Below are 23,117 nucleotides of genomic sequence, written 5' to 3'. Positions count from 1 at the left end.
AAACATCAGTTTTTTCGGGGGGGCGGGGAGGGGTCTCGGTTAATTTAGTGGGGTTTGGTTTTGTTTGTGTTGTGATTTTAATTTGGGTAGCACTGATGTGGAGAAGGTTCTGACATCGTAATGCATGGGTCTGTTGCTCTAGGAGATATAAACTCTTAGAAAAGAGAAATACACTTGCCAAACGAAAGCTTTCAAAAAAATTAGTTTACAAGATTCTAAAAAGTTGGAGAGAAAGGAAGAAGTCAACGACCCATCATGTTTTTAACCTGCAGGAAACAGAAACTTCTCATTGGCTGATCTTAGTCAAAGGTGCATTTTCTAAAGCACTAAATATCCTCAGTTAAGTATAAGGTTTTTAATACAGAAACAAATTGTGCATGTAGAGTATTTTGAAATACCTGAGATTTCATAGTAAAGACTGTAGCCTTTTAATACCGTATATGAAGTATCAGAACTGCTTTGGAAGTATTGTACTTACAGCCGTACAGTAACTTACTATTTGTGGACAGTTTCTCTTGCTTGCATAATAAACATTTAATAATGCACTGAATTGAAATGTCTTTTATTTACGTTAAAATGAGCCATGCTGGCTCTTGCCTGCCCCCTAAAATTAAGAGGAGAAACACTTCCTAGCGCTTAGATGCTGCCATTCACAAGAGTGTGTGTCACGGTAGTGCTTTTACATTAAAATTTTCTGAAAGTGACATACGAAGAGTCAAAAGTGACTCTGAACCTCAGACCCAGGGCTCTAGTATTTCATTTCTGCTGAGGTAGCTGGGCACTGACCAGCTCTGGGCTTGTGCCAAACTCTCACCCTCAACACTCTGGCTTCCCCGACATTACAGGAGCACATAACACCTTCCACAGAGGAACAGGATGCAGATTTTGTTTTTATTCCATCAAGGAGTGATTACAAAAAGAAGGTACACTGGTAAAAATCAGATTCTGCCAGTAACAAACATCCAGTAAACATTTTATTTAGATGAAGATAATCACCACTGGGATACAGGAACTCGTGCTTGTGCCCACCCGCTGCTGTCTGAAGCTCAGGACTGTATGATTACAACACACTGATTAGGATTGATTTCGGAAGACAGTTGTAGCAAATGGAGAACTCAAATTCAGAAAAGCAATAGCCCCTCCAAGACTTAAGAAAAGACTAAATTCAAAGCAGTTTCTGAAAGCTGTGCTGCTCCCCATCATCCAAAGTGTTTTGGTTTATGTGTGAATGTATAGTTTCACTAAAGAAGAAGCCCTCAGGGAGATTCAAACACTTGTGCTGGGACCCTCATCTAGCTCAGGGTTGTGCTCGCTCTTCTGTCCCTGTATCTAAAGCCTCAAGTCTCCTCTCTCTCATCTCCCATGTCTGTCAGACACAGATTTCTGTCAGTCCTTTCCAACGTTTCCCTACAGAAGTCCTGAAACACGTCTCCAAGCACTCCACCCTTCCTGCTCCCTGCTTCCAAGGTCATCTTTGGCTTGTCATCTGCACTACACCTACAGACCTCCACTGAAGCAGGTAACCCAGGACTCTCACCTTGCCCGTGCCACGCTTGTGCTGCAGAGCCATGAGCAGAACCCCGAGTTTTGGGTACAAACATCCCGCGATCGGTAACTCCGCAGAGGGAGCTGAGGAAAGACAAGACGTGGCAGTGCAAAAAGCCGTGAGAAGTGCTTGAGCAGCTGCAGGAGCTGGAGCGTCCCTACACACAGGGACACCTCCCTGATCCTGCAGCTGGAGGCAACAGAAAAAGCAGCAAATAAAAAATAAAAAGTCCTCAGAAGAAGCAGAACAAACTCCATGTTTTTTAACGAGGAAGGACACTTTAAAGCTTTAGTGAGTTTGCTGTCCCATTCCTTCCACTTTTCCCTTTTCACAGGAAGGCACACGTACAAACACGCACACACACGCACAGAGATCCAGCCAGGGCTGAGCTCACACGCTCAGTGCATGGCTGGAGGACACGGTCACCACAGGCCACCCGTGAGGGGCCTGCAGCACGCCGAGGTGCAGCTGGGAGCTCTGCACCTCAGCCATCCCCTTCGGTATCTGTCCTTTGAGCTTTACACAATGAGGACCCCACAACATCTGAAAATGCAGTTCCAGAATCGAGACTGCGAAGATGATCAGGCAATGGAATTGTTTTTCTTCAGCTCCTCCTTGATTCTCATGTTCTAAACATGGGCAGTGGAGTGCATCCCACCACAGAGCACAGCACAACTTTGGGAGTGATACAGACTACATTTCTTTCCTCTTTTACACCTTCTGTTTGTCTGGTAGCTCTGTGATGGGCAAACTCACCTGCCAGCAAAGGAATACTTTAAGAAGTTCACCATAATTGCACCAAGGTTTAAATGCATCACCATTCACCCCATAAATACGGAAGGCTGGGAGGAATTACCTGTCACACGCACAGGCACTGCTCCCTGGGACCCGGGACGCCGAGTGCTGCTGCCCCACGAGCAGGACAGGGTCACAGCAGCTTCAGCAGGAACTCGTAGGTGGCGTTGATGATCCCCCAGGACAGCACGGAGCGGTGGTAGTTCAGGTGGGCTCCCCTGAAGAGGTGCATCACCTTCCTGTCGCGTTCCAGCCAGATCTTCACTAACACTTTGGAGAAGGACTGAAATTCGCCACCAATCTGGGCCTGCATGCGAGTCTTTACGACGTTGACGGGGAAGAAGAGGAAGCCCAGCACGGCGCCCAGCAGCCCCCCGCAGATGAAGTCGTTGATGAGGTGAGAGCTGTGCGAGCTGGCCTCGGGCAGGCACTGCTTGATGGGCCCGCGCAGCCCGAAGAAGAGCACGTTGCTGGGCCCGTTGCGCAGCAGGATGGGCACCAATCCCCGGTAATACTCCCGCAGCCCATAGGCTTTCAGCACCTTGAAGGCCTGGTACGTGTTTGTGAACTTGTCGTGGTGCCTGTAGTCCTGCAGCAGCGTCTGCACGCGCTCGAAGGGCGTCAGCACGGCCTCGGTGGTGCCGGCCAGCGCGGCGGCCGCGCTGCGCGTCACCAGCTCGGGGGCGCGGCCGTGGCTCAGCAGCAGCGCCGAGAAGTCCTCGTAGAGGCCGAACATGAGGGCCAGCGTGGTGGTCTTCTGCAGCAGCGGGGGCAGGATGCCGCGGTAGAGCGTGCGCAGCCCGTCGCGGCGCAGCTGGCGCACGGCCTCGCCGGCGCGCAGCCCGTACAGCTGCTGCCGGAACAGCACCTTCTGGATGGGGAACGTCACCGCGATGTTGGTGAAGGCCGCGCACAGCCCGCACACGTAGTGCTTGCCCGAGGAGCCCGCCGCCTCCTCGGCGCCCGCCGGGGCCATGGCGGGCTGCCCCGTGCGCAGGGAGCGGAGAGACCGTCACCCCAGGCGGGCACCGCGCCGCGGGCACACACGGCCAAGGGACAGGGCTGGCACGGGCTGGGCCATTGCTGCTGGCAGCCAGCGGGCACACACGGCAGCGCTCCCCCCTCTGTGCTGCCCCGAGGTCAAACTGAGATAAATCCCCTGGAAATGCAGCGGAAGGTCGGCCTCACGCCGTGTGAACACAAGAGCTAGACGCCTGTGGAAAACCAAAACTGCAGCGAACACGGCATCACAAACCCTGAGCGCGGCAGCCCGCGGCACAAAGCGCCAGGGAACGCGGCAGCAGCTGAGCACCCCCAGCACAGGGGGGGCCAAGCGGGGTGCAGAAAGCCAGCACGAGCCCCAGCTCACTGCCACGCCGCCGGCTCTGCATCAGCCCCGCTCTGCTGGCACGGCTCCCGAGTCCAGGCTCCTGACGGGTGTGCAGAGGCAGCCCGGCCACCCAGCCTGCAGCAGGACCCCAGGGATCTCTACCTGTGGGACACAAGAAGGGGATTAGTCATTTAACGTTACAAGATGCTTCTGCAGGTGCCCAAAGGCCTCCCTCGCCCACGGCCCAGCTCAGAAAGGGCTGTGACAGCCGTGTGAGGCTCTGGCTGCTCCTGAGCCTCAGATCCTCCCCAGCAGCACACAGGAGACCCGGGATCTAAGGGGTGTGTGGGGAGGGCACAGCTGAGCAGCGCTGCCCAGACACCGGGGCCAGGCTCTGTCACCCCCAGCCCCCTCAGGGCAGGAGGAGCTCGGGAGCTCCGCAAGCCCTGCCCGGCGTGAGCAGCTACCCAAGCGAGGCGGGGAGAGAGAAAGGGGCAAGGGAAGGACAGAGAGAGAAAGGAGCTGGGGGAAAAGGGAAGGAAGAAAAGGGCGTGGGGGGCAGAAAGGCAGAGGCAGGAGGGGTGAGCACGGGAGGCCGCTCGCTCTGCAGGCTGCCGCCGCGGCGTGTCCGTGCCGGGCAGCCCCGCGCTGCCGGTGCACAGCAGTCCCGGCGGGCCCTCCCCGCCCCGCCCGCCCGCTCCCGCTGCCCAGGGCGCGGGGGGGACGGACACCAGCGCCGCGCCCGCCAATCGGGCGGCGGCGTTCGTCTGGCCACGCCCACGAGGGCGGGGCGGGGGCGAGAGGGTGGAGGCGGGAACGGCGTGAGGGGGAGAGAGAGCTCCGAGCTGATAGCAGACAGCTCCGAGCCGGGAGAGAGCTCCGGGCAGGGAGAGAGAGAGCTCCGAGGGGAGAGAGAGAGCTCCGAGAGGAGAGAGAGAGCTCTGAGGGGAGAGAGAGAGCTCTGAGGGGAGAGAGAGAGCTCCGAGCTGATAACAGACAGCTCCGAGCCGGGAGCGAGCTCCGGGCAGGGAGAGAGAGAGCTCTGAGGGGAGAGAGAGCTCCGCGGGGAGAGAGAGAGAGCTCCGAGGGGAGAGAGAGCTCCGCGGGGAGAGAGAGAGAGCTCCGAGGGGAGAGAGAGCTCCGCGGGGAGAGAGAGAGAGCTCCGAGGGGAGAGAGAGCTCCGCGGGGAGAGAGAGAGAGCTCCGAGCCGGGAGAATGCAGCCAGGGGAGTGAGTGCAGCCCAGGTGAGTGCAGCCGCCTGCCCTCTGCACCCAGCGGTGACACCACCGCGGAGGTGTCACTGTGGGGCAGACTGGGGTCAGCCGGGCCACTCCAGCCTGTAAAAGCACAGCTGCAGAGGCCGGGGGCTGCACGACCCACCCCTGGCCATGATAATAACAGACTTTACAATCACAGAAAATTCGGGGAGGTAGAAAGAAAGCTGGGCTTAGTATATCCTGGGAAAATGTTAAAAGTAGGCCCTGGGAAATGTTAGGCCTTGTGTTTGCTAGATCATGTGAAATTACACCTGCATAACCAGTATATGATAAATTATATAATTGCTAGATGTGATGATTGTTTAGTAATTAAATATAATTACTGTTTGATTGTAAGAAGAATCATAAGAATCCATGCTCAAGGGTTTGAGGGGGAATCACAAGAACCCCATGCTTGGATGAAATCAATGTATACAATAGAACAACGTAAGTTTATTAATTAATATGTAAGTTATATAGTGATAGAATACAAAACATGTTCATCCCGAACCCATGGCAGAGTCAGATTTGGGTCTGTACCCCTGACACCCAGAGCTCTGCAATAAAAGCACCTGCACAGAATCACTCTGTGATTGTGTGCTCCTGAACGCTGACACCAGGATCAGTGAGGAGAGGAGAATCCTGACTCCGTGTTTCAGAGGGCTGGTTATTATATTATGATATATATTATATTAAATGCTATATTAAGACTGTACTAAAAGAACAGAGAAAAAGGATCCATCAGAGGGCTAGAAATGACAGGAGAGGAATGGTAACAAACGCTGCTGACTCCCAGAGTCTGATGCAGCTGCATCTTTGGTTGGTTATTAATTAGAAACAACCAACATGCACCAATCCCAGGTGCACCTGCTGGTAAACAATGTCCAGAGCACATTATATACTAAAACACAGTTTTAGTATATAATTTAATGCAATATATATAATATAATAACCCAGCCCTCTGAAACACGGGGTCAGATTCTCCTCTCTTCCCTCGTCCTGGCACTCCTGAACCCCAGCACAGCTGGGTGCTCCCCAGGAGTGGGCCATGCCCACCCTGCTGGGCTCCCCGCAGCTGAGACGAGTGAAGCACCCGTCAGGCATGGGCACATAAAAGGAGGTGTACTTTAATTACCTTTTGAGCTCTGCTGTTTGTCAGAGTGGGTTACGCACAGGCAATTTGTGGTTATTTGATAACGCTTGTAAGATGTGGATTTCAGACGTGACTTTGTTTGCCTGAAAGACAACTGAACTCCTCTGCTGTGTGAATGCTTCAGTGCTCCCTTTGGGGAGGCCAGCTGTGCTGGGCAGTGCCAGGCAGCCCTGGAGGGTGCAGGTGCACAGGGCTGCAGAGGGGAGAGCTGTCCCTTTGGTGACATGCTGCAGCCCCCGGGTGCTGGGGAAGGACACCCTTGCTGTGTTAATTGTCTTGAGGAGCGTGGTAAGTACAGTTCTAGGTTATAACACAATGTTAAAACAGAAGCTATGTTATGTAAGATACGTTTTCTTAAGAAAGGACTTCTACCAGATAGCAGCCACAGGACACCTAAGTCTTCCAGAGAAAGGGAATTTATTGCTCCCTTGTCAGCAAAAAACTAACTTCTTCCTGCCTTGTTCAGTCACAATTACGCCATTAGGATTAAGAGGAGAGGTTGGAGATTACCAGACAGAATCCTGTGTTTGACTGGAATTTATGCATTCTGTGTGAGGTGTATGAATATGCAGCAGGCTGTTGTTTTTAAGGGTTACTCCTCTGTTAACGGGGTCCTTTTTCGGGCTTGTGCTGCCCAGGAAAAGGTACCCGGATGTCCCTATCTCTTTGTTTTATTGTCTGATATTGTCCTAATCTCAAATGTTCAAATTTGATTATTCTAATTATATTACTATTTTTATAACCATTTCATTACCATCAAACTTTTAAAATGTCAAGAACACACCTGGATGTCCATATCTTTTTGTTTTTATTGTCTCATATTGTCCTAATCTCAACTGTTCAAATTTGATTATTCTAATTACATTACTATTTTTATAACCATTTCATTACCATCAAACTTTTAAAATGTCAAGAACAAGTGGCTGGCGTTTTCCACACAGGGTGAGCCCTGGCGTGCTCCCGTGGCTGCCCCGGGGCTGTGCCCTGCTGGGGGCTGTGCCTCCTCCCCTCCCAGCAGCTCTGACCAGCCCAGCACGGCCTCATCACGCACTGACAGCACAGCCCGAGGGGTGCCAAGGGTTTTCAGAACAGGAGCACACCAGCGCCGAGTTCCTCTGCCTGGTTCCTTTCAGCAAATCCAAGGTGAAAAATGAGTCTGTGTAATTGCAGCGTGTTACCCTGGCTGGATCCCAGTGCCAGCAGGGTGGGGCCCTCCTCACACCAACAGCAGCAGCCCTCACTGAGAACAAACTGCTGGAAAGCAGCTAATGATGTCTCCCTCCTGCCCACTGAGGCAGCAGCTGCGGTAAGTTTAAAAGCAAGCGGGTCCACAGTGATGCCATTTTGGATTTTGCCCTTTTTTTTCTTTTTTGTATTCTCTGTATTCTTCACACATAGTTTCCTCTATTGTATTAGTGGCTAGTTTTCCCAGTACTTTTCCATGGCCTTTCCCAAAAGAAAAGGAAAGTGAATTCCAGAGCTCCAAGCCCCAGGGACACAAAGCCCCTGAGCTGTCTTGGTTCTTTCCTGGCTACCAAGGCTGAGAGCAGCTCCTGGAGATGCATTTCATGGACACAGTACAGCCAGTGCCAAGGGAGGGCTCCAGGGAAGGGGCTTCACTGGAGAGGGGGGAATTCCATCACCACTTGTGCTCCTAATTGGTGCTTTTTGGTCAATTATGCTGGTTTGCTGAACTTAGAAAAGCTGTATTCATCCCACATGGGTGGGCTTCTGTGGGCATCTTTCCACAACTGCCCCCGAAAGCCCCCAAATAAAGATCCCCTTTTGTAATACCTCCTTACTAAAACTGCCCCAGGTTTCATTTCCAGGATAGGGAAAAGGCCGCAGCACAGGGAACGTGCTCTGGCAGGACCCCCAGCACGCCTGGCTGCCCCAGCAGGGACAAGCCCCTCGTGCTGGAGCCTGCAGCACCTGGGACTGCTCCCTTTGCAGCTGCTGCGTCACAACTGCCCCTGTTTGTGCTGGGAGGGTCAGGGACGGACACGTCCGTGTGTCTGTCCAGCAGCCAGCAGTGTCCGGGCAGTTAGAACTGAGCTCATCCTCCTCCTGTGCTGAGCCTGGGTGCTGTGTCCAGCTCTGGCTCAGCTCGACACACTGGGGAGCCCAGGAAGCTGCTGAGGGGGCTGGGGCAGGGCAGGGAACAGGGCAACTCCCCCCGGAGCAGGGAAGGCGCAGGGACCCTGCCCATGGCTACGAGGCCCTGCAGGGAGGTGCCCAGGGGCCACGAGCACGCAGGATCAAAGGAGGTGCCCTCTGAGCGTCAGGAAACACTGCTTCACTGTGAATGTGTGCAGTTCTGTAACCAGACACTCCAAAGTCACCTGGACACAGTCCTGGGCACCTGGCGCCAGGCTTTGAGCAGGGACAGGGGCTGGACAGAGACCTCCAGAAGTCCCTTCCAGCCCTGTTCATTACTTGGGGCCTGCAATTCCCACAGCAGCAAGGATCCCCTCCCCTGAACACAGGATGTTTGTGTCACTGCTCAGCACAGGTGAGAGAAGAGAGTTTGTGAGGTGTGTCAGGGGACACATAAATCCCAATAGGACGTTCCAAACCCACACTGCTGTCTGAAGCAGCTACGTCCCAGAGAGATGGTGTCCTCTGGCATTCCATGCTCGTTTCACACACCAGTTTGGTGCTGATGCTGTTTCTCACAAGCCCGCCTGACTCCTAGAGCCCTACTGAAGCACACAGCTCCTGTGAGCTGAGCACCCAGGAGTGGGAATGAGAAGAACCAGACTGAAGGATCTCTGCAGAGGGCTGGGAAGCCACAGCTCACTGCTCTCCAGGAGGGTGATACCAGCTCCACATCACAGACCTCTCCCTCCCCCAGGAAAATAGCCAGGGTAGCAAAAGTGACAAAAACATCTTCACAGTTTTTGAACACAGGATTACACTGACACTCCAGAGAAACAAAAAGGTGTATGTAAATCACACTCTTTGTCTCCCTGCTTCCAACCTTGAACCTGGGAGGGGCCATGACCCAGAACCTGTTCCCTTCACGACCTCCATGTCACACCCACCCCAGACAAACTAGAAAAAAGAATGTTTTATTATAGCTTTTTCTATATACATAGAAAAAAGCAGCATTTCAGTGAGGTGAAACCCTCAGCCTGGGTTTCAGCTGGATGAGGGCTGGACCCAAACCCAGCAGATGAAGGATCCCCATGACATCCTGAGGGAGGGGCTGTGTCCCCCCAGAGCTCCAGGGCCCCTCAGTTCATTTTCTTGCGCTTGCGCCGCCCCTCTGGCGCCTTCTGCGTGGGCAGGGGCAGGGACAGAGTGCCCAGCTTGTGGTTCTGGTCATCCTCCAGCCCGGGCAGCCCCTTGGCCTTGGACACCCTGAGCCGCAGGGCCTTGGCGATGTCCAGGATCCTGGGGAACAGGAGAGATGGATCGGGGGCTGAGCCCCTGCCTGACCCCACAGCCCCAGAGGGGTCTCTGTGCACAGCGGGGCCCTGGAGGCAGCAGCTGAGCCCTCCTGGGGACAGGGCACTGCTGCATTTCCAGCAGCTCCCAGCCTGCTCCGTGCTTTCCCCACAGCACCCCAGGCCTGCGTTCCCACAGCACAACCCAAACCCGGGCATCAACTGCCAAAGCCAACGTGGACTCCTGGGAAAGCTCAGCCCCAGAAAGAAAAAGGGAAAATGGATGGAGACCAACAGCAGACTGCTCTTAAACCCACTAAGTCCACCACTTCTGATCAAAGGATAGAGGATAACTGTGGGCAAAACAAGTGGTGGCATCAAAACCAATGGGGAAGCTTGAAAAGCAAGAAGTGACCAAAGGTTTTGGTAAGACCCAGTAAAAACTAAAGTTCTGGCTAGAAAGCCTGATCCAATGAACTCTGCAGGGCCGAGGACAGGAGCACAGCTGGAGCAGAGCTGCAGCTGCCAGGTGATTCCTGGGAAATGCAGGTCCTGCACCCACAGACAACTGCCTGTCCTTGCCTGGGAAATTAAAGCCCTCCCCAGGTCCAGAGACACTCCCAGGGTCTTTGGGTAGGAGGATCCTGGCAGGAGTGAAGGAACAGGCTGACTCACCTGCTCTCCGAGAGCTTCATGTCGTTCTGCAGGACGGTGAGATCCGTCTGGAAGTTGTTGATGTGCAAAGCCAGGGCAATGACGTAGGCGGTGATTTTAGCCTTCATGGATGCAGAGATCAGATTCTGGATGCTGTGTGGCAAGAGGGAGAACTCGTGAGATGTTCCTGATGGTGTGTCTGTGGCCCCTCAGGCTGAGCTCTGCCGTGCCTGTGCCCCAGGAGCATCACACACCATCCCTCACCTGCCGTTGTTGTAGGTCAGCGAGGTGAAGTTCTTCATGAGTTTCTTGCTGATGATGTGTGGGCACTCGGGACCCATTGGATCTAGGGCAGAAAGGGGCTTTGCAGTGGAATGAGAACACACACTCTGCCCTGCACTGCCCACCCACCACAGCAGCACGTGTATCACCCTGACACTCGGCATGGACCATCACAATTCCCACTGGGATCACCGAGTCCAGCCCGGGAATCCCACCACTTAGTGCCTCTTCCCAGGAACACAACAAACCCAAAACGAACCTTGCTGCTTCCTTTCTAGGTCTCTTACTTTATCAGGCCTGAGAGAATCCAAACAGCTTTTATTTCCTCAGTAAAAGCAGTGTCCCAGTTCCATACTGTGCAATCTAAAATGCAGCTATGCATGCATTTCTTTTGCCACAGAACACTGTTACAGTGTTCTGAGACCACACTAACAGAACTATCACCAAGTCTAGTCATTCCCACATTCCCCTTAGACAAGCCCCATGGGTGCCTGCTGTGTCTCCAGCAATGCAGGAAGATATTTAAAGCCAGGTTTCCCACTTCCTCCTCCCTCAGCCCTGCCAAGGACTGCCAAAGACACACAAGTTCTAAGGAGGATGGCAAGTCTGGAAAATCTCAGCCAAAATGTTTTGTGTGGTGCTGTTTCACAAGCAGGACCCTGAGCATGGCAGGGGTATGACCCACACACTCAGCTGGCAAGCAAAGGATGATGAAGACTTTCCCAAAAGCATGTGTTTATGAGCTGAAAACTCTCTTACGCTTCTTCTTGATCACTTTCTGCTGGCTGAACTTGATGAGGGTGTCCAGGAACCAGAGGCACCGGGCTTTGTGGTCCCTGCTCTTCTCATCAGTGGGCAGGAACTTCAGCTCCTCCAAAACAAAGGAGCAGAGGCTGCAGGAAGGAGAGGGGGAGTTCAGTGTACCCGGTGTCCCCCACCCTCCCCGAGGCAGGGGCTGCTCTGCCATGCCTGATCCCACGCCCTCCCTGTGCCCTGAGCCGTGGCACTGGCAGCAGCAGCCCCAGTGCCCCTCAGCCAGGAGGTGGCCCTGGCAGGGCCTCACCTCCTCTCCTCTGCCCTCTTGGCTATCTCCTCCGCGGTGGCGCTGGCCAGGGCGGCTGCTGGCACCCGCAGTGCCTCGTACTCAGCAGGAGACAGCACTGGCAGGACTGTAAGGAAAAGAACCTGGCCTCGCCCCTCCAGGCAGGGCAGTTCTGTCACACTCACCCAACAAGGGCGCAGGGCAAGGGGATGACCTGTGCAGGGACCAGGCCTCTCACAGGCTGTGGCACAAGCACAGCATCCTGCTCTCTGCAGCAGAGGCAGGACACGGCACCTGCAGGCCCCAAAACCCAGGGCAGCCCCAACGCCTCGCTCCCAGCTCGTGGCCTGTGAGGGGCAGAGCCTCAGCTTGCCTCCAGCACCCCAGGTGGCTGCACGGCACAGAAAAGATACAGTCCTCAAACTTGTAGACGTGCTCCGGCCGGTCGGCGTCCTCGTGGCACGGCGGGAGGAAGGCAGAGATGTTCTGCACGTCGTCCTGGGCCATGTCCTGCATCAGAGCTTGGGAGAAAGCAGGACAGGAGCGTTGGAACCGTGATAACCAAAGTGCAGGGAGCAGCAACACAACCCAAATCCTTCCTTTAGAAGCAAGTTCACTCAAACTCAACACTATTTTAGTCACAACTGGAGTTTTACACATTTACAACTTCTATCAAGAACCTTCGGGACATCAAAAATTTAGAAAGACCAGTCCAGACTAGAGAAACATCTAGGAAAGAAGAGCACCAAGATGTGGGCAGAGCAGGGTTTTGGCACCTGTGTTGCAGTGGACACCCACTTGGCACAAAGCAGCTCTGAGAGCACAGTCAATATCCACCCTGGAACAGAAGGGGTGAAAGGTGCTGGGGTCTGCAGTCCACAGACATCTCTCCTGTTCATGCCAGTGACACTGCCAGGATCCCAGAAATGCTCTGGACAGGTCTTGTCTGCCCTCCTTCCCAGATGTCCACAGTCAGGGCTCTCCTGCCACAGCCTGGAAGCCCCCAGGGATGGTGCCACCACACTGTGCTGTGTCCCAGGGCTGCACCACTCTCTGAGGTAAGAAGGTGCCCTTTCAACAGCCATGCCACAGAGCTCAGACCAGCTGAGGGCACTGCCTTTATGCCAGTGAAACCATATCCCACAGGAGCTTCCAAAGGCAGGATGGACACTGATGTCACAGGGACCTTCCCTCATTCAGGCAACTCCAACACCAAGCCCAGCAGGACCAGAAAGGAGCAGCTCCCCTACATGTACCCATCTCAGCTGTTGAACCAGCTACCTCCTCATCACCTAAAGAAAACCCCTCTTCTTCCCAGCACACCTGGCATGGACAGACAGCGAAAGGCGCTGCAGGCTGTCCTGAGTACAGCTGAGGCAGACTCCTCTCACCTGTGACTCCCTTGGAGTCTATCACGTTGGCAGCTGCTTTTGTCACGGCCGTGCTGACGATGTCGCTGCCCACGGCGTTCATGCGGCGAGAGCTCAGAGCTCGCTTCTGCTTGCTGGTCCCGAAGGCCTCGATGCACAGATCCATCTGCACAGGGCACAGCGCGCTCAGAAACGCCCTGGGCACCCAGGGGAGCACACACCCCGCTGCTCATTCCGCAGACAGGGCCTCTGACAGAGCTGTGAACTCCCCACGAGGCAAAACCCGCAGCGCAGACCCTGGTCTGCCAGGGCAGCGGGTCACTGGGCTGGTGACCAGCCTAAAACAACCAGGAAACCAGGGGAACACCCCTGAGCCTGTCCTGCCTGCTGGGCACTGGGTTTACCCTGCAGGACAGTCACGGCAGGGCATGGCACAGCTTCCCACTTTACCTTCTCCCTGTAGGATTTCTTCTGGTACTCCTTCGTGTCGTCAGGCATCACGTTATCTGCAAGACATCAACAGTGGCTGTGCCTGGGCACAGCAGCCACCACAGGCATTCCTTTACCCTGTGACTGACAGACTTGGCACAGGATCTCCTCCATGTGACCTGGATAATTAAAGGACACTCCACACAGGAGAATCTGGGGGAAAAAAAGGCTTTTTCTGCAAAGCCCATGGGCGCAGTACATGGACCATGTCCAACCCACATCCTGCTGCACAGGGTAAGAATCAGCGACCAAAAGTCATCATCTTTTGGGTTCTTATCCTGGGGTCAATGACAAAAAACAGTCCTGCTGGATAAAACCTGTTTTGGGGTTTTTTTGTTATTTCTTTTATTCAGGGGTCCAATTCCTGAGGAGTGTCAGGCCTCCCCCAGCAGAGCACACCCAGACTAGGCTGCACTTGAGCAGCGACACTCTGTGAGTGACTCCCACCCCAGCCTGTGCTCCCCTCTCCTGCATGCACAGGTGAAGGAATTGTCCTTGCTGCAGCCGAGGGAACAAGGCAGGAAGGGGAAGGACAGAGCCAGCCAGCAGCTGTGACTCCCAGCACCTCCCACCTGAGAGCAGGGGCTGCATGTTGAATATTTCAGCATTGTAGACCTCCATCTGCCCAGAGCTCTTGTCTAGCACTCCAACAAAGTACCTGGGGAGAACGGGGGCAGCTGATTAGTGAGAGGCAGAGCAGTGGCAATTATTTAGATTATGTGGTCTTCTCACACCCCAGCAGCTCTCCTGCCCTGCACACACAGTGCTGTGATAACCCAGGTTATCTCCAAGGCACGTGTACATACAGAAACAGAAAGACTTGATACTCTAAGTAAATGCTCAAGTCTGGAATCTACTGAATTAGGTAATGTGTGGGTGCCACAGCTCTGCTGTTTTATTTTGCATTTTTCTGCTATGCCAGTACTTGATGGCCATGGCTCGAACCACACCAAATTTCCAAATTTCCTCCAGAGCCCTGGATCTTCAGAGATGCAGGCAAGCAGCACCTCAGCCCCCAGAACCACTGCTCACCAGTGTTCAGAGGCAGGAGCACTAAAATCTGCCCACCAACAGTGCTGAACTAACACCACACACCTTTGTTAAACTGCATTTCTCTCTCCAGACCGAGCAGAAACACACCCCTGGTGCTCTTGTTTCAGCTGCAGCATCTCACAGGGGACACTGGTCCATGAGAGGATCCACCCCTGCTGGGGGCACTGTCAGCCAGGACTGAGGTGGTGTGGCTGTGCTCTGACAGGCTCTGCAGAGGGAAGCCAGGTCCTGCTGCACGACTGCAGAGCTCCTCAGCTGCAAGGGCCTCAAACCACGACCCTTCAGCACTGACCAGCTGCTGATAAAGGCAGCTCCTCCATCTCTCCTTCCTGGAAACAGCTCCATCCTGCTGCTGCACTATCCACATCCTCACCCCAGACTGCACAAGACGTTTTCAGCCTGGTCTGATTTACACACCACAGCCAGAGCCCCCTGCCCAAAGCCCCGGGAGGAACCCTGAGGCAGGGAAGGGAAGGGAAGGGAAGGGAAGGGAAGGGAAGGGAGCAGCAGCTCTGAGTGTGAGCAGCCCCTGTGCCCCTGCTCCATACCTGCACAGGGAGTTGCACTTCGTGACCTCGCTGCCAAAGTTGTGCCCCACGTAGCAGAGCCGCTCTGTCTCCGAGACCTGGGGAAGCAGAGAAATCCTTGGAAAGGCTGAGGGAGAGCAGAGAAACCCCTGGAAGGCTGAGGGGAAGCAGGAGAGCGCCCTGGAAAGGGCTGAGTGAAAGCAGAGAACCCCTGGAAGTGCCTGCAGTTGTGCAGCTGCCCCAGCACCCAGAGGTGTCTGCAGTGCATCCTGAGATTGCGCTGGCCTCTCTGCTCTGCAGAATGCTGCAACTCACTATTACAGCTTTTTGAGCAATCCCACAAATCAAAAGCATATTGACGGTAGTTCTGTCTATCCAACCACTGTAAGCACACGCTCCTTTTGTTAAAACAAGCTTGCTTGTTTCAAATACAACACCTGCCTGCACGCCTTCAAACACAGCGCACAGAGCTCCATTGCTACACTTACAACTTCCTAATGTCCTGCTAGATACACTTTCCTGCAGACTAGGGAGTTATTCTGGACAAGCGTTAATACAAGGCCATTGTTCCATTTGTTCATATTTTCTGCTTCTTACATAATGTCCTTGCTGACCTTTCCTGCGGCTGCTGCTGAGCCCCAATCTCAGTTCTGCTGTCTCTGGGGCCTGCCTTTTGCTGCTTTCCCAAATCCCCACAGCTGCCAGCAGTTCAGCTCGCCCCTGCTCTGCCAGCTGCCCCCGGCAGTGTCCCTCAGGAACGGCAGTGCCAGGGACACGGGGACACTGCCCTGGGACACGTCCCTGTGCAGCATGCTGGGCTCAACTCTGACTGTTTAAAAAACCCTGCTGCCAATCTCATCAGGGATTTCCCAGTCCCAGACTGGTCTGGGCCATCAGAGCCCCCCAGCCCCCCCAGCCATGGCAGGGACACCTTCCCCTGTCCCCAGTGCCCAGCCTGGCCCTGGGCACTGCCAGGGACCCCGTGCCAGCCCCGGCTGCTCTGGGCGCCCCGTGCCAGCCCTGCCCGTGCCGGCCGGGAGCGCCCGGCCCCGGTTCCGCACGGTCGCTCCGCAAACCGGCACTGCTGCCCCGTGCGCGCACCGCCCGGCCTCACCAGGATGCGCCGGTGCCTCTTCCGCGGGTGCGCCGAGTCCCGGTTCCGGTACACCGTGAAGCGCAGCGACTCGGGCCGCTCCAGCCGCCCGTTGGCGAACCGCACTGCGGGAGAGGAACCCGTCAGCGCCGGGCCCGCCGCCAGCGCCGGCCCGTCACCCGCCCCGCGCCCGCGCCCGGCCCCGGTGAGACCCCCCGCCGCGGCCTGGCAGTACCGCGGCCTCCGATTGGCTGTGGGCAGGGCCCGCGCCGCCAGCGGCCGGAAGTGACGCGGAGTGCCGGCGCGGCGGGGCGGGGCCGGCGCGGCGGGAGCGGGGCCGGGGCCGAGCCCAGCGGCAGGCCTAGGCCTAGGCCCGATCCCAGCCGAGCCCGGCCCGAGCCGCCCGAGCCCCGCGGGCCCTGCCCGCACGGACACCCAGGTGAGCGGGGCGCGGCGCGGCGCGGGGCTCCCCGGTGTGCCCTTCATGTCCCGTGTGCGCTCAGAACGGCGTCCCCCGGTGCGGGCCGTGCCCCGCCGGGCCGCCTCTCTGGGAGGGGCGCGCGTCTTGGCTGTTCCCGGTGACGCGGAGAGGAGAAAACGGGGGAAATGAGGCAGTGTTTGGGAAGAGCGCCTTTCAGCGGAGACCCGGCGGCAGTCAACGTCCCGCGCCTCTCAGAGGCTGTGCAGGGCTGAATTTCCCCGTGCTGAGTGCTCTGGGCAGTAACTGTGGGTGATCTGCCTGCTCTGACAACGTCCGAGGACGCACGGGGGATTCCCGGGATGTCCCGGCAGAGACAGGGGTGGCAGGAGGGAAGAACAGCAGGCGCGCCCCTGTTTGAGGCTGGGCTTCGGAATCGGCAGAGTTCCAGTCGATCCCTCCTCAAAAGCGCAGTTCTGGCCGTGTGAGGTGTTTTTGGCTGGTGTATGGTCTCGTGCCCGTCGATGCTGCTGGAAGATAAACGTGAGCCCAGGGAGCTGTGTGCGAGTGCCCGTGCGCAGCCTGCCTGCCCTGCAGGTCTCACACTCGGCTGTTTCCTGAGGAGCAGTCAGGATGTTGCCGAGGGTCGCCCAGGTAGCAGTGCTGAGTGACTCCACTGGCAGGACGGATAGTGGGAATTGGAGAAGGAGCCAGCCTGCCTGCCTGCCTGTCTGGCCGTGCCTTGCCGTGCCTTGCCTTGCTGGCAGCCCTGGTGCTCCTGTGGAGGGTTACCACCTCTGTGAGCAGCTCGTTGTTGCTGTAATCAGACTTTCCTGCAAGGCAGGACTGGGTGTTTTACTCAGGGTGTGAGGTGCCCCACGCTGTCCAGGTCCAGCACTGTGGTGCTGAGGCCAGCTCTGTGGCAGAGCCTGGGCTTTCCCTGCTCTTCCTTGCCCTGCAGACTGCTGGCTTTGCTCCTGTGCCCCTGTGGTGGTGGTGCACTCAGGCCAGGGTCTGTCTGTCTGTCTGTCAGCTCACTGCCAGGGTCACTGCAGCCCGAGCAGCCACAGGGTCGTGCAGCACGTTGGGCTGGGAGGGCACCTTGTCTTGCTGCACCCTGCCACGGCAGGGACACCTTCCCCCGTGCCAGGCTGCTCCAGCCGTGGTGTCCTTGGGCACTGCCAGGGATCCAGGGGCAGCCCCAGCTGTGCCCACCCTGCCAGGAACGATCCCGTCCTCTGCTGCTGTCCTTCAGTTTGAACCCGTTCCCTTTCCTCCTGCTCTGCAGAGGGCCCTGTCCACCCTGCCAGGAACAATCCAACAATCCCATCCTCTGCTGCTGTCCTTCAGTTTGAACCCGTTCCCTTTCCTCCTGCTCTGCAGACTCATAGTGCTGTCCCACCTTCAGCGTGGCCCCCTCAGAGCTGGAAGGGCACGGCGAGGCCCCCCTGCAGGCTCAGCAATCCCAGCTCCTCTCCCCCTGCTCCTCCGGTGTCCCACCCAGCGCTGCTCTCGTGTTTTGCAGGACCATGGATTTCCCGGGGCACTTTGAGCAGGTCTTCCAGCAGCTGAACTACCAGCGTCTGCACGGGCAGCTGTGCGACTGCGTCATCGTGGTGGGCAGCCGGCACTTCAAGGCGCACCGCTCGGTGCTGGCCGCCTGCAGCACGCACTTCCGCGCGCTCTTCACCGTGGCCGAGGGCGACCAGAGCATGAACATGATCCAGCTGGACAGCGAGGTGGTGACGGCCGAGGCCTTCGCCGCGCTCATCGACATGATGTACACCTCCACGCTGATGCTGGGCGAGAGCAACGTGATGGACGTGCTGCTGGCCGCCTCCCACCTGCACCTCAACTCGGTGGTGAAGGCCTGCAAGCACTACCTGACCACGCGGACGCTGCCGCTGTCGCCGCCCAGCGAGCGCGCGCAGGAGCAGAGCGCGCGGCTGCAGCGCTCCTTCATGCTGCAGCAGCTGGGGCTCAGCATCGTCAGCTCGGCGCTGGGCTCCTCGCAGGGCGCCGAGGAGCCGCCGGGCGCCGTGGGCGCGGCGCTGCGCGGCGGGCTGGAGCAGCGCGCCGCCTTCCCCATGCGCCGCCTGCACAAGCGCAAGCAGTCCTCCGAGGAGCGCGCCCGCCAGCGCATCCGCCCCGCCATGGACGAGCCCGTGGCCGACGTGGCCGCCGAGAGCGGGCAGCCCGTGGTGCACTCGCGGGAGGATTTCTTCTCCCCCGACTCGCTGAAGATCGTGGACAACCCCAAGGCCGACGCGGTTGCCGACAACCAGGAGGACAACACGATCATGTTCGACCAGTCTTTCGGTGCTCAGGAGGACGCTCAGGTGCCCAGCCAGTCAGACAACGGCGGGGGGAACATCTCCCAGATGTCCATGGCCTCCCAGGCCACGCAGGTGGAAACCAGCTTCGACCAGGAGGCTGCTGCTGAGAAGAGCAACTTCCCGTGTGAAAACCCGGAGGTCAGCCTCAATGAGAAGGAGCACATGAGGGTGGTGGTGAAGTCCGAGCCCCTGAGCTCCCCGGAGCCTCAGGACGAGGTGAGCGACGTCACCTCCCAGGCGGAGGGCAGCGAGTCGGTGGAGGTGGAAGGAGGCGTGGTGAGTGCAGAGAAGATAGAGCTGAGTCCCGAGAGCAGTGACCGCAGCTTCTCTGACCCTCAGTCCAGCACCGACAGGGTGGGAGACATCCACATCATGGACGTGGCCAACAACCTGGAACACAAGTCTTCTTTCAGCATTTCCAATTTCTTGAATAAAAGCAGGGCGGGCGGCTTTGGCACCAGCCAGAACAACGACGACAACATTCCCAACACCACCAGCGACTGCAGGATGGACAGCGACGCCCCTTACCTGATGAGCCCGGAGTCGGGGTCCGCCGGCGGCCACTCCTCTGCCGCTGTCTCGCACGTGGAGAACCCCTTCAGTGAGCCCACGGACTCCCACTTCGTGAGGCCCATGCAGGACGTGATGGGCCTGCCCTGCGTGCAGAGCTCCGGCTACCGAGCGGCGGAGCAGTTCGGCATGGATTTCCCGCGCTCAGGCCTGGGCTTGCACTCGCTGTCTCGGGCCATGATGGGCTCCGTCCGAGGCGGGGCCGGTGGCTTTCCCGGCTACCGCCGCATCGCCCCCAAAATGCCCGTGGTGACGTCCGTGCGGGGCTCGCAGCTGCAGGAGAGCTCCTCGGGGTCGCAGCTGATGATGAACGGGAGCGCGTCCTTCGAGGGCGGGCACCTGTCGCAGCCGGGCCCGCCGCAGCTGACGCGCGCCTCGGCCGACGTGCTGTCCAAGTGCAAGAAGGCCCTGTCGGAGCACAACGTGCTGGTGGTGGAGGGCGCGCGCAAGTACGCCTGCAAGATCTGCTGCAAGACCTTCCTGACGCTGACGGACTGCAAGAAGCACATCCGCGTGCACACGGGGGAGAAGCCCTACGCCTGCCTCAAGTGCGGCAAGCGCTTCAGCCAGTCCAGCCACCTCTACAAACACTCTAAGACCACCTGCCTCAGGTGGCAGAGCAGCAACCTGCCCAGCAGCTTGCTGTGAGCCGCCGGCCCGGCGCGGAGGAGACGGGCGGGCGCACACCGGCGTGCCACGGTGCCAAACACAGTCTTGGCTCTGCCATTGGGGATATCCGGTACCTACCTCGCGGGTGTCGCCGCCGGAGCCGCGCGGCGGGATGGGGATGAGACCCCGGGATGGGGGTGAGACCCCACGGATGGGGGTGAGACCCCACTGGGGGGCGGGGATGTGACCCCACGGCCAAGAGCCCCTTTGCAGGGCAGAGGGGTGACAGCACGGGGGTCTCCTGACACAGCACGGTTTGAGAGCAGCGAACTGACGTGCGCGTTTCTTTCTTTTTTTTTTTTTTTTCCCTTCTCTCTAAAGCATTTTGTAACAGTGAAAGCATTTAAATGATTACTGTAACATGAGTTGCTGCATTACGTGAGGATGGTGGTGCAGAGCCCTTACCTTTAAAAGAGAAAAACGGCTTTAGGCTGCACCCGTCTGACATAATGCTTTAAAATATGCTAATTATGACAATAGTTCTAGGATTATGAATGTATGTTTGGCTGTTTTGTAGTAAAGGACACTGTGTAATCAAGGTGCTTAAATTAAATCCCAGACAAGTAACTTTTGGACTGCCAGGTGTACATATAACTTTAATACAGCAAGATCTGGATATTTGGCTGTTTTTTTTTCCGTAGAAACGAGTATTAAGTGGTAAGTGAAGTACTGTCTCTTGTTTGTGCTATTCCTAGCAGTATTTTAACCAGTTTGTATCGCCTATGTTACAATTCTATATACGCAGAAGTTTGAGCAGAGCTTGTCTTTGTCTGTCGTTTTGAAGGAGAGGGAATCTGTGCTGGCTGTTTTTGCCACGGGAGGCAAGCAGCATCTCGCTGTTCCCAGATGCCCACAGTCCATCTGGTCCCCGGTATGGGCGTGAGCACGTTGTCTTTTCCTCTTATCTCCAGGCTTTAATTTCCTGCCCTGCACTCTGGGCGACTTCCCTTGGCAGCTGTGGGTCTGTCGGTGGAGCACGCGGCTCCTAGGTCAGGAGCAATCCTCCTTTGCCACATGGCACAGGATCACAGGCTGTGCTCGGGTGCAGGGGAGCCCTCGGGATCACTGTGTCCAGCTCCTGGCCTCGCAGGGGATACCCCCACCATCCCATCTTGTGCCTGACACTTCTTCACCTCGGGCAGCCTTGGGGTTGTGACCCTGTCCCTGGGGATCTTGTTCAGTGCCAGAGCCCCCTCTGGGTGAACAGCCTTTCTGATAGCCAACCCAAACCTCCCCTGGCTCCCCTTCAGCTGTTTTCTCACGTCCTGTCACTGCTCACGAGAGTGAGGAGGTCTGTACCTGCCCCTCTGCTGCTCCTCGGGAGGATGACGAGGAGGATGAAGGCCCTGGTGAGGTCTGACCTCAGTGTCCTCTCCTCCAGGCTGAGCAAACCAAGTGCTCCTTGTAAAGCTCCCTCTCCAGACCCCTCACCAGCCCCATGGCCTCCTTTGCACAGGCTCTAACAGCTTAATGTCTGCATGATGGTGCTCAAACTGCCCTGGCACTTGAGGTGAGGCTGCCCCAGAGCAGAGCAGAGCAGGACAATCCCCCCTCACCCTGCTGCTGACACCCCCAGCACCTGGCTGGCCCTCCTGGCTGCAGGGCACGGCTGCCTCACATTTGTAAAATGTCCTTGTCAAATCCACCTAAACTAGTGTCATTAAAGTACTTTCCCCCTTACATTTTAAAAACAGCTAATGTAAAATTAATTTTAAAGAAATGGCACCGTACACACACAGCAGGAAGTTGTGTTTCTCCACATAAGTAATGTAAAATTACTTTTTAACTTCCTCTTCTTTGGTGCCACTGTCACTTAACACTGCCTGCAGTCTCCTTTCTTCCTTGTCAAAGGTGCACACGGACTGGGCTCAGCATTCCTAAGTTTTAAAACAAACTTCCAGAGCATTTCTGCTGATGGAGACCCAGGGGCTGGCTCCAGGCTGCAGCGTGTCCTTCTGCTCAGGTGAGACAGAGGACTCCCTGCACCTGCCCTGTCAGCCTGTCGTTTGCACCCTGACCATCTGAGGACTGCAAACACAGGAGATGGTTGGATTAATTCCTTCAAAATGTTAATATCTTGTTATAGGCTTTACTTAATGATCATATCTCTGGCTCTTGATTTTTTTTTAAAGCATTAAAATAACACTTTTTTAAAGCAGTGGGATATGCTGTGTTTTGTTTTAAATAATTTCAGTACTGGGGACTAACAGCATGGAGCTGCATAAACACTCTCCCAAACATCAATAAAATGCAGTATTTTGTACTTCAATACTTTCTTGTGTTGCTTTATTAAGTAACACTTTCATCCTCATTGCATTTTCAGTGTTTTGCATTTCAAAAACAAGGCTTTTTTTCATGTGTTTCCTGTAGCACATCCACATTTGAATTGTTGCAATGTTCTGGAATGAAGCATCTCTTTGCGCAGTGAGACTAACTAGGAACTAATACGAGCAGATAAACACTTGACTGGACTCTTGAAGTGTTTTTATCAGAATTTTAGCATGGAAAATCAGTGCAGGAGGACTTCTGTAATCTTTCTTTGTGAAGAGGTTTGGCAGTGCAGTGCAGTTTAAATTCCATGGTCAGTTGGTGTGAGGCCTGCAGCTGCCTCTGCAGCTTCCTGAGTCTTCCTGAACCAAGCAATAAATTCCTGGGAATGGCATGAATAAACCCCTGGGGCCTGAGCTGCCTGCTCCAGCCTGGAGAGCTTGTGCTGTGCTCAGAGTGCAGCTGTGCACGTGGCATCTCGCGTGGAGGCGTGGGGCTGTCTGTTCCAAAGCACCTGGAAATAAACCCTGCATTTTGTGTGGCTGTGTCTGCCTGCCTTCACTGCTTGGGTGCTCTCTACGCACAGAAAAAATTGTGACTGCACAAGGGATCATAAAATCCTGACCTAGGTAATAATTTTGTCCCCAGCAGAGTTCTCTGTATTACTTTTGCTAATGAAATAACATTTGCACCTGTAAAATTCATGACCCGTGGTCAGTGCTGCTCTCTGGATTCCTCAAGGGAAGAAGTTTCAGGTGCAGGAGGTGCTTGTCTCCAGGGAGTTCTGGGATGGACTCCTGAGCCCAGTGTCCTGTGGCAGCTGATTTGGCAGCTCGTGGCTGTTTGTCAACACACCTGGGGAGTCTGGCACAGCTGC

The 23,117-nt window shown here is 56.0% G+C and overlaps 3 protein-coding genes across 8 annotated transcripts; 1 reads left to right on the top strand and 2 right to left on the bottom strand.

Moving 5' to 3' along the window:
* Positions 1 to 872: 872 nt before the first annotated feature.
* Positions 873 to 4,382, bottom strand: SLC25A51 (solute carrier family 25 member 51). 3 transcript variants are annotated; one of them, XM_039708429.1, is made up of 2 exons: positions 2,403 to 4,382; positions 873 to 2,319 (listed from the first exon to the last, which is right to left on the bottom strand). In XM_039708429.1, the coding sequence occupies exon 1, from the start codon at positions 3,315 to 3,317 to the stop codon at positions 2,475 to 2,477; it is 843 nt and encodes a 280-aa protein (XP_039564363.1). In that variant the 5' UTR covers positions 3,318 to 4,382; the 3' UTR covers positions 873 to 2,319; positions 2,403 to 2,474. The 3 variants fall into 3 exon arrangements, with proteins under 3 accessions (XP_039564363.1, XP_039564362.1, XP_039564364.1); XM_039708428.1 differs by having other exon boundaries at positions 873 to 2,302; XM_039708430.1 differs by having other exon boundaries at positions 873 to 1,629.
* Positions 4,383 to 9,134: 4,752 nt separating this feature from the next.
* Positions 9,135 to 16,465, bottom strand: POLR1E (RNA polymerase I subunit E). Its single transcript, XM_039708442.1, has 11 exons — positions 16,001 to 16,465; positions 14,908 to 14,984; positions 13,879 to 13,964; positions 13,268 to 13,323; positions 12,839 to 12,983; positions 11,861 to 11,968; positions 11,469 to 11,565; positions 11,165 to 11,298; positions 10,388 to 10,469; positions 10,145 to 10,276; positions 9,135 to 9,476 (listed from the first exon to the last, which is right to left on the bottom strand). The coding sequence occupies exons 1-11, from the start codon at positions 16,463 to 16,465 to the stop codon at positions 9,317 to 9,319; spliced, it is 1,542 nt and encodes a 513-aa protein (XP_039564376.1). The 3' UTR covers positions 9,135 to 9,316.
* ZBTB5 (zinc finger and BTB domain containing 5) lies at positions 16,274 to 22,130 on the top strand. Of its 4 annotated transcripts, none has more exons than XM_039708432.1 (2): positions 16,274 to 16,418; positions 17,923 to 22,130. In XM_039708432.1, the coding sequence occupies exon 2, from the start codon at positions 17,927 to 17,929 to the stop codon at positions 19,949 to 19,951; it is 2,025 nt and encodes a 674-aa protein (XP_039564366.1). In that variant the 5' UTR covers positions 16,274 to 16,418; positions 17,923 to 17,926; the 3' UTR covers positions 19,952 to 22,130. The 4 variants fall into 4 exon arrangements, with proteins under 4 accessions (XP_039564366.1, XP_039564368.1, XP_039564367.1 ...); XM_039708434.1 differs by having other exon boundaries at positions 16,294 to 16,705; XM_039708433.1 differs by having other exon boundaries at positions 16,294 to 16,940.
* The last annotated feature ends 987 nt before the right edge of the window (positions 22,131 to 23,117 follow it).

This window comes from Passer montanus, unplaced genomic scaffold (genome assembly GCF_014805655.1).
Source record: "Passer montanus isolate IOZ18808 unplaced genomic scaffold, ASM1480565v1 scaffold201, whole genome shotgun sequence".
NCBI lineage: Eukaryota > Metazoa > Chordata > Aves > Passeriformes > Passeridae > Passer > Passer montanus.
Note: the sequence above shows the minus strand (reverse complement) of the source record. Positions and strands in the feature narration are given on the sequence as shown.